Genomic DNA, 9974 nt, shown 5'->3' with positions numbered 1-9974 from the left:
TATACAAAGATGACTATGACAATTAGAACATATGTGTGTGCCATCAATGACAACACATAAAGTCATCAAATACAAAAATCATCATCAAGCCAATAGTTATTTATTTCAACAAGAAGTCCAAGGACCATTCACTTGGTATGGACTTGAGAGGAGATTTTTCTTAGTGTGAGTCATGATGATTTGGATAGCTTGATGAGCATTCTCATTCCCCACTATTGGTCTACTTGGTGATTTACTACTTGAGAGGTATTGCCCATTGTTCCTTTCAGGTGTATTATGTTTATGCTTATCTTTCATAGATATGGATCTTGAGCTATTGAGGTGTTTATCTCTGGAGGGTTCATTTTGAGAGAAGTATAGCATGGTTATCTCCTTGTGCATATGGTTTGCTATTAAGATATCATTTTGATGATGTTAGGAGATAGTTTAGTGGGATGATTTCCTTAATTGGGAATGGTTACTTATGAGTTTGATCTTCTTGGTTATGAGAGGCTTACATCCATGTTGTAATTACATGGTACTTAAATGTATGTTTGATCTAAGAGATTGAACGTCATTTTTGGGTCTTGGTTTGGCTTCTCTTTTGCGGTGTTTTGGAGGAGATCATACTTGACACAACATTTCTTATTTGAAGCATTGGTAGAAGGAAATGTTATGGTTTATACAAGTTGTCTCTCTTCATTCTATGTATTTTGTCTTGTTTGGGAGGATAGTGACATATTATGGGAGAGTATGCAGCAATTGGGTTGCATGTCTGGATCATTGTTATTGCTCTTGGTACTACATGTTTGAATTACTTATCACACCTTTACATGAGTGGTTATTGGTAGAATTGATATGATTTGAACTTCATTTCATCTTTGGTATTACCCATGCAGTGGGATTTCCTAGATATGTGTGTACTTCATTTACAGGCTTCAATACAGGCAGCTTGATTATGGTTTATGGTTTGATATGATATTGGCATGAGTTTACTGATGTCGGTTATACCTAGGAGGTAAGGATGGTTGGATGTATTGGCATGTGTTGTGGATGTCATTTTCAATCATGTGGGTTTTCACTTTATGACAACATCTTGGATCCTTTGTTATCGCATTGGATTTTATGCTTGTGTTTATGGATTGGTGCATCTTCACCTTGACTTGTTTATTTTCTTCCATAGATGACATGTTGGAGGATGAGAGGAGTTCTTGGTTGAGATGGTGGTCACTTATTTTTATTACAAGTATCTTGATGGAGCATGAGAGCATGATGGAGATTCATTTGCTTACATGTATGGCTATGATGATGTATTTCATTGATTGACCCTTGTGCAATGTATACAAAAAGTGAGAGAATGTTTGGAAATAGGTGTTGTACACCTTGCATAATAATATTTTAATAAATATTATGTGAGTTTTCATGGACATGTAATATTTTATTTATTTATTTGATGTTGCACATAGACGTGTAACATGTAGAGATTCCTTTGGAATATTCTCGGGGCCACTTGATGAGTTGTATTGTAACATTGTAATATTATATTGTATTTATTTAATAAATTGGAGAAAGATATTCAAAAAGAGAAAACTTAGTACCCAATATTAAATGTGGGGTCGAGGGTAGTTGTGATCACATGGTTTTATTTTACCACTAGTTTTTGTGTGAGCTTTTGTCTATATAAGCAAGCACATGTCTAGTGGTTAAGGTTAGTTGGTGGTTTTGGGTTGTCATTGTATTGATTCCTTTAGAGGTTTACATTTGTGAAGAATGGAATGGGATGCATGGATTCATCCTTGGACACATGGGAATGCATTGGAGGGCTTGATCATTCGAAGGTATTCATTGTAAATTTATGTTACAAAATGACTGAATAATTTGATAGAGTATGCATGCTTTTGGAGGTTGGTTTTTTTCCTAATGAGGGTTTTCCAAGATATATCTTGTGTTATCTTGTGGCTTGTCTATTTGATATTTTCATTATGGTGATTCCATAAGCTTGTATGCGTTCTTTTCTCTCATGGGTTATGTAGGAAATGAATTATTTGCATGTGGGTTTAAAGAATTATTTCCTAACACTTTGTAACCTCAAAAGTACACAAACACACACCTTAGAAAGGAATTTGACACCTATATATATGTGTTACAATTGCAATTACATTCATAGGTTGACCCAATACATAATTAACCATTTTCAACTCAATGACACAAACTCCTCTTTACCAAACATGTGATAGGCAAAGACCACTTGGCCCACATGCTACACAAAAGAAAGAAAAATACTAAATGCTTCACAAGGTATCTCAAACTAGTACCAAAATTTGTCCATGCACAATCTCTAGTGGACACATTAACTATATTTGTATTTCGACATTATCTAACATATAATAGGACTTGCCCAAAAAGATCATATTGTTGGCTTGATGATGATGTAATAGGTTGATTGATGACTTTATTTGTGTTGTAATTGATGTCAACCATGTTTTGTTAGTCATTTGAGTCATTTAGACCAACCAGTAGAGCCTAATTGGTAATGGAGCCAGTTAAACAACAAAACTGCTAAGTTGCGGTCAAACCGATAAAAAAGAAGAAAGTGATGATCAGACAACTGATATAGAGGATCAGTGAAGAGTTATATGTTGTGGTTTGGTATACATGTTTATGATATTGGCATGAGTATTTGATTGGAACCACATCATCAGATTCAACCTATTAAGTAAGCTATGATCGAAAGAACAGTTACAGTCAGGAAGGACAGAGAACTGATAAAGCAGAGTTACTTTGATCAGTTATTGGTAGAGATTATGTTATATTTTTTAGTTATATTTTGTGTGGACGATATGAGTAAAGTGTAAAGGGTAAGAAATTGTAATAGGTGACCAGATTCAATGAACCAAGGGAATTGTTCCAAGGTTCTTAGCCAACTTAACAGAGTTGTTTTAAGGAGATGTAAGTTGAATGATTTTATAGATCAAGAGTGAGAATTTGATTGTGTGGTGGAAGAAGGAGTTAGGTTTTTATGTTTAGTCAGTGATAGAAGCTAAGAAGAAGCATATCTACTTAGGCACAAAGGTGCTAACAACAGATCAATCAAACTTGTTGTTTCCTAATAGTTGCAGCAAGAAAATTCTCTAACAAGGTCACTCCTAATAGGGTGCGGTAGGATCCTAACAATTTTGAAGGTTAAAATCCTCTAACAAGGTGACACATTACCTTGTGTTTTGAAATCCCTTATCTGAGTAGCTCCTAACATGCCTTATTGTAATAGATCTTAACTAGGCTAAATCACTCTTAACCGGGTGTCACTCCTAATAGGATGTTGTGTGACCTTAACCGACCAGATCTCTATTATGCAGATAGTTGATCCTTGTGGGTACTAATTCCCACTATGGTTTTTTCCATTTGGGTTTCCACATGAAAAATCATTGTGTTATGGTTTGCATGCTTTATTGGGTGTTTTATTTTGTGGTTATATTTCTTGCATGCATATTGATTTTAGATCGGTGAAAGGTGTTATTAGATTAATTAAGTTTTTACTTGCACTGATTTAACCCCCCCCTCTCAGCGCCTTATAATTTTATCAATTGGTATTAGAGCCTAATTCCCTTAAGGCTTAACCGCTTGGGTGGAAAGGATCTCTAAGGCTAACATGGGGGAAGGTTCAATGACTTACAGAGAGCTTTCACATAGGCTTGCATAATTTGAAGAAACCTATAATGAACTAAAGGTCAAGTACAAAGCTTGATTGGCTAAGAAAAAAAGAGATGGCTGTGAAGTTGTTGGAACCGAGTGAAACTAGTTCATATGAAGAAGCAAACATTGGTGCCTTGGCTAATGAGGTTGAAAATATGAATGATGATAAGTCAAATCTGAGAAGAGAGTTGGAAGCCCTTACCATCAAGATGTTAAGAGTTGGAAGCCAGGAGGACAATTGAAAACAAAATAAGAGATTAGGAGCATGAGATCTTTAAGCTGAATTGGGAGATTAGTAACTTGCATGCACATCTTCATGATGAAAAATAAGAAAAAGAAGAAATACAAGGTGATCCAGACATAGATATGTATTTGAGAGAAAGTCTTACAAAGAAGAATGAGGAGCTTACCAAGGAATTGTCTGATGCTAATGAGTTACTAGATAAATTCAACAAGAGCACTACTATGCTTGATGAGAAGATTCAGACACAAAGGCAGTAAGGAGATACACATGGCTTGGGATACACTACCTTTGAACAAGGAGAGCCATCTACTACCAAGGATACCATGCATGAAGCCAAATCTGCACCTAAGACCAAGAAGATCACCGGTAAGAGAACCTACAAACTAATATGATTTAACCATCATAATGTAGGTCATACTACTAATGTTTGTAGAAGTAGATCCAGTAGTTTTTATGGATATAGACCTAATGCATATGAAGGTTATAAGCCTAGTACTTTTGATGGATATTGCTTCAATTGCAACAAGTATGGGCATAGAGCTATTGAGTGCAGGTTTAGAATGAACAATCATAGATCTTAAATGAATTAGAGGTCTAATGGTGAATGACAGAGATCTTACAATGACTAGAGAAACCTTACTTGGAAGAGACCTTATGTGAACCGGTCTAGTCCATATGAAAGAGAGAATTGATGGAATGTGACATGTTCAATCTATCACAATTATGGTCATGTTGCTATGAATTATTGAAGAAGAATTGGTAGAGGCAATGCTGGACCCTGGAGAGCATCTGGAATGGCATGTTTTTATTGTTACAAACTAGGACATATTGCAAGGTTTTGTAGAGAAAGAATGAACCAACCTATTAATCAGTCTATTGACCGGAAAGGAAAGAAGAAGGTAGATGTAGAAGAAACCAAAAGTGAGATGAATAAGATACAGAGAAAAAAAAGAGATAAGAAACCATCAGAGGACTCTAATTCTTCACTTGGTGTGGAGAATCCCTCACCGGAAAACTAACCTATGTATGAAGCTTAGGGGAAGCACATTGTCAGATCCATTTTCAGACCTCCTAAATGGTGTGCGGTAAGTCAAATATGCATATTGTGATACATTATGATGTTATGAAGTGATTTTGAGTTATTACCAGTAGATTGAATGTGATTTATGAACCAGTAACAAGTTTTAGGGTTGAGCAATGATTAGGGTAAGTTCAAGCGGTATTGCATTTAATGCAGTTTGTAAAAGAAAATAAAAAGGTGTTTTAGAGTTTCATTTCTTACCTAGCATTTTCAAGAACATAGTTGTGGAGCAATAGAAGCATAGAAGAGCACTTGATTGCTACATTGGAAAATTTAATAGCTGATTGTGAATATTTGAGAAGAAGTGAATCAGTAAAAGTGCATTTTGACCAGAAACCCTAGCTGCAAAGAAGTTGAAAGGTATTTATCTATGAATCTGATTCTATGTTTGAATTTTCACAATGGATACACCACACATTGTTGATGTTATCGAAAGGCCTCAACCGGAATTCAAGAGGCATCCTCATAAGTCGACGGAGACAGATCCAGCTGGAGCCCTATCTAGTGTATCCTATGGTGTTTTGCATGTCAAAGACTTCTAATATTACATTCATTTCAAACTAGAGGATTTGGGCACATTTGCAGTCTTTAATCAATACTGAACACCGTGTGATGAACAAGGTGTGATAAAGGATCAATTTAGAAGGGTTATCAATAAAGGTTTTCACCATGTTGTGAAATTTATAGATGATTTTGAAGAAGAGAATGTTAGATATGTTTTGAGAAGAATTCATTATCAGTTCATGTGCTTGGATTGACCACTTAAGATCACAAAGGAATCGATCCATGTTGTCACCAGATTATGGGCAACCGGTGAAGTTCTTGTTCTGAGAACAATCCTGAAGGATGAGGTTATCCAATTGACAAAATCTAAATGGGATGGTCATGCTATGATGGTAGATGAGATTGAAGATCCAGAAGTGAAGTTTGCATCTATGGTCATTGGTTATAGGGTATATCATTCGAGCCGGATGAATAAAATTCTCAAAGTTGCTATCCACACAGCTTACCGGTTGTTGAAGGAGAATGTTGATTATGATCTAGAAGAAGCCTTGAGAACCCAATTGGTGTTGAATCTTGAATCAATCAAGAAAGATAAGCAGCAAAAATTCAAATTTGGTCAATCGATTATTGGTTTGTTTTTCTATTTCAAAACTTCTTTCCTAGTATAGGTGATATCCAATGGTCTGTGGATACACCGGCAATGCTGCAAATTAAGAACAACATAAAGATGCTTGGTAATGAGTTTACAAAGATAATCTGGGGATACTTCAAGGATTTCCAAAAGAGAATGCATGTCAGAGAAAGGATACTGAAACATGTTGTAAAAATGTATGAAGATTCTATCTTCTTTATGGTTGATACATAAACTTATCAAATTGAGGCTGTAGACCCAAGAACTTCATAGGTTATGCTTATGGGGTATGAGGTAGGATAAGATATCTTGATTATTTATGCTGAAGGCCTCCTATGTAAACTGATAGATCCCAATGTAACTAGGTTTGGAACTTTTAAAGAGAAATCAATAGAGGTACATTCCAAGTTGGAAAAATTGGTAATAGCCAAAAAGGTCAAAAAGAGGTTGAATAATTTGATGTGGAACAAGGCTTCACAAAGGAAATGATTGTTGAAGCTAGAACCAGATTTGAAGTTGGAAAGGTAGGAACCTCTAGTGCACCTACTGGCAGACAAACAAGGAGTGCAGTTGTTAAGGAGAAGCCCCCTCCTCCAAAGATACAAATCAGAAGAAAAGCTAAGGAGATTGCATCGAAAGCACCTAAGGCTACTGGTAAGAGGAAGAAAGAACAAGCACACAGAGCTATTGCAGAGGAAGAGACAAAGGAAACAAAATATGAAGGAGGAAACAAAGAATTAAGAGAAAGTGGTAAGAAGTCAAAAGTGGTTGGAGCACCTACTGTTAAAACAGTTAAACCACAGGTAACTAAAGCCACTATACTTGAGAAATTATTGGAGAACATAAGGAATTATGGTATATTGGTTGGTATACATAAGAATTATAGTCATTTTGATGAGGAAGAGCAGAAATAGATTGAAGATTGAGCTGTTGGGTACATGAATCATTATAGCAAAACATTAATTGAGTTACAAGGTCAAATACCTGATTCTTTGTATAATAAACTAGAAGCTAGATGGAAGACTACTATTAGGCAAGAAAAAGAAATAATTGAGTATGTACTGATGTATTTTCAACTAAAGACATCTAAGGAGGAAGTATAAGAAATTATTTCAAGATCAAAACCATTATTCTGGACCAAGAAGAGGTTAACAAGATTACTTGTTGGAGAATCCCATTCGGTTCAAGTTGAGACTGAGGAGATTCTAAAGAAGTTTTTAGAACTGGAGAAAGAGGAACCGGAATAGATTGAATCATTTGAGGAAGAGGATATTCCCGAAGCACTGATAATTGAAGGAGAGTTACCAGATGTATTTGAGATTGGTGAGATTTTTACTCAGATAGAGAAAGAATCAGAAGGTACTACTACATCTATCCCTACTGTTACAGTAGAAGAACCAATGATACCAAAAGATATTCCAACTAGTAAAGGTGAAGAGAAGAAAGATACAGAAGTGAATGCACAAATGGATGATGTGCAACTCATTGAGCCACTGAAGAATGAAGAAGATAAGAAGAAAGAAGAAGCACAAGAGCATAAAGTGACCTATAGATCACTTACTTCTAAGAAGATTGTTGATGATGATGAAGATGATGATACAATTTCTATCCAAGGACCGATAAACATGGATATGTTGAATCCCACAGAATTGATGGAGATTGCATCTACAATGCAATTCAAGGCCAAGAAGAAGATGATTAGAGCTAAAACGACAGAAGCACAAACCATACAAACTATTGTTGAGATATTTTCTATTCTATTACTGGAGACTGGGACTGATAGTCTCTCAACCCTATTGAGAAATTGGACCACTTGGTCACATCTGCAAGGGAGAAAATGAAGAGTCTTGGAGAAGCTTCTTTATATAATATTAAGAAAGAATATGAGAAGAGAAGAATTGAGAAATTGGTTAAGGCTATTGATAGCATAAGCATAGATGTGTTCAGACTCAAAGGATAAATAAAAAAAGGAGTGAACAAGTGCATTTTGCTTTACTGTAAGAGATTGAACCATGTAGTTATGCAAAGGTGAGCAAGGAGAGAGGTTAGCATGATTCTATGGAGGAAGAGTTATCTAAAATCAAGAAAAGCAAGATATGAGAATTAGTTCAAAGACCAAAAAACAAGAATGTGATAGGTACTAAGTCGGTCTTTAGAAACAAGTTGAATGAAGAAGGTAAGATAATACAAAATAAAGTTGAACTGATATGGAAAGGTTATGATTACGTAAAAGTGTGGATTTTGAGGAGAAATTTGCTCTGACATCTAGACAAGAGGCTATCAAAATATTTCTGGCTTTATCGACATTTAGGAACTTTAAAGTTTATCAGATGAATGTTAATTCTATTTTTCAAAATGGAGAATTAAAGGGTGTTTATATTGAACAACTAGAATTATTTCAATGCTTAGACAAACTAAATTTTGTGTGTTGATTGAATAAATATTTATATGGACTCAAACAGGCTCCAAGAGCTTGGTATTCCAGGGTGAGTAAATATTTGCAACAAGGTTTCTTAAGAGGTTGTGTAGACAATAATCTATATATTAAATTAGAGGTAATCAACTGTTGATTGTTGACATTTATGTTGATGATATTGTCTTTGGAGGAAGAAGTGATGTTGTGTGTAAATTGTTATGGGATGCAATGCAAAGGGAGTTTTAGATACATCAATGTTTGGTGAATTATCTTTCTTTCTCAGTTTACAATTTTTCTCTTCAAAAAAGGGTATATTCATTTCTTAGACTAAGTATATAAAGGAAATGTTGAGAAATATCAATATGGGAGAGTGTACATTAGTAGGTACACCCTATAGCTATTGGGTGTAAGTCGATTAAGAATGATGATTTTACTATAGAAAATCAGACTTTGTACAGTTCAATGATTGGTAGCTTGTTGGATGTGACTGCATCCAAACCAAATATTATGTATGGAATTGGAATGGTTGTTGGGTTTTAGGTAGCACCTAAGGAAACTCATATCAAGGCTATGAAGAGGATTTTTTAGTACTTGAAAGAAACAATGTATTTTGGATTATGATATCCTAAGAGAGAATTTTAATTTAACTACTTACATTGATGCAACTTAGTCTGAGATGTATAGTTGACCAAAAGAGTGCATGTGGAGGAGCATTCTTTCTTGGTGACATTCTATTATCATGGTTGATTAAGAAGCATGATTCAATGTCCTTGTCAATCGCAAAAGAATAGTACATTGTAGTAGTTTCTTGTTGCACTCAGTTATTATGGATAAAATAGAATTTGAAGGAGATGAAGATAAAAGTTGATGAACCTATTTTAATTCTTTATGCTAATACAAGTGCTATCAACATCTCAAATAATTTGATGATGCATTCAAGAACAAATCACATTGCAATTAATTATCATTTTTCAGTGGAGACTAAGGAGCAAATTATGGATATATTCACAAAACCTCTTCCTAAGGAAACTTTTGTGTATCTTTGGAAGAAGTTGGGAGTTGTTTCTCACTCTTAAACCAATAGGAAGTATAGGTTGAGGGGGAGTGTTGAGTCCCTACCACAAGAAGGCTTGGTGGTTTGGAGGAGTGTATCATAAATATTATGCTAAAAACAAAGATATTAGAAAGGTTGTTGGTGTATGGACTTAGGGGGAGTCTTTTTCAAATAAAGTTTTTGGAGAAAAGGACAAGGAAAAAATGGACATCAATTGGCCTTTTCCATTGATGTCAAAGGGGGAGAAATGTAATCAAAATGATAAAATTCCTTGATGGTGAACAAAAGTATGTGGAACTAAACATGTTTTAGATAGGGGGATTTCTTGGTCCCAACATTTTGGATTTATCATATCTGTGTTGATGCGCTTGC

At 35.1% G+C, this 9974-nt stretch overlaps 1 protein-coding gene across 1 annotated transcript; it reads left to right on the top strand.

Moving 5' to 3' along the window:
- Nucleotides 1–6617: 6617 nt before the first annotated feature.
- LOC131858372 (uncharacterized) lies at nt 6618–7973 on the top strand. The gene is made up of 2 exons (XM_059211600.1): nt 6618–6935; nt 7380–7973. The coding sequence occupies exons 1-2, from the start codon at nt 6618–6620 to the stop codon at nt 7971–7973; spliced, it is 912 nt and encodes a 303-aa protein (XP_059067583.1).
- Nucleotides 7974–9974: the final 2001 nt, after the last annotated feature.

Source organism: Cryptomeria japonica, chromosome 9 (assembly GCF_030272615.1).
Source record: "Cryptomeria japonica chromosome 9, Sugi_1.0, whole genome shotgun sequence".
In the NCBI taxonomy this organism is placed as follows: domain Eukaryota; kingdom Viridiplantae; phylum Streptophyta; class Pinopsida; order Cupressales; family Cupressaceae; genus Cryptomeria; species Cryptomeria japonica.
Note: the sequence above shows the minus strand (reverse complement) of the source record. Positions and strands in the feature narration are given on the sequence as shown.

What these genes read in the sequence shown, in the direction of transcription:
- LOC131858372 (XM_059211600.1), top strand. Translation starts at nt 6,618, where the DNA reads ATGATTGTTGAAGCTAGAACCAGATTTGAAGTTGGAAAGGTAGGAACC. An exon ending in TTAAAACAGTTAAACCACAG is followed by an intron (nt 6,936 to 7,379) that starts GTAACTAAAGCC and finishes GAACCGGAATAG; the next exon opens with ATTGAATCATTTGAGGAAGA.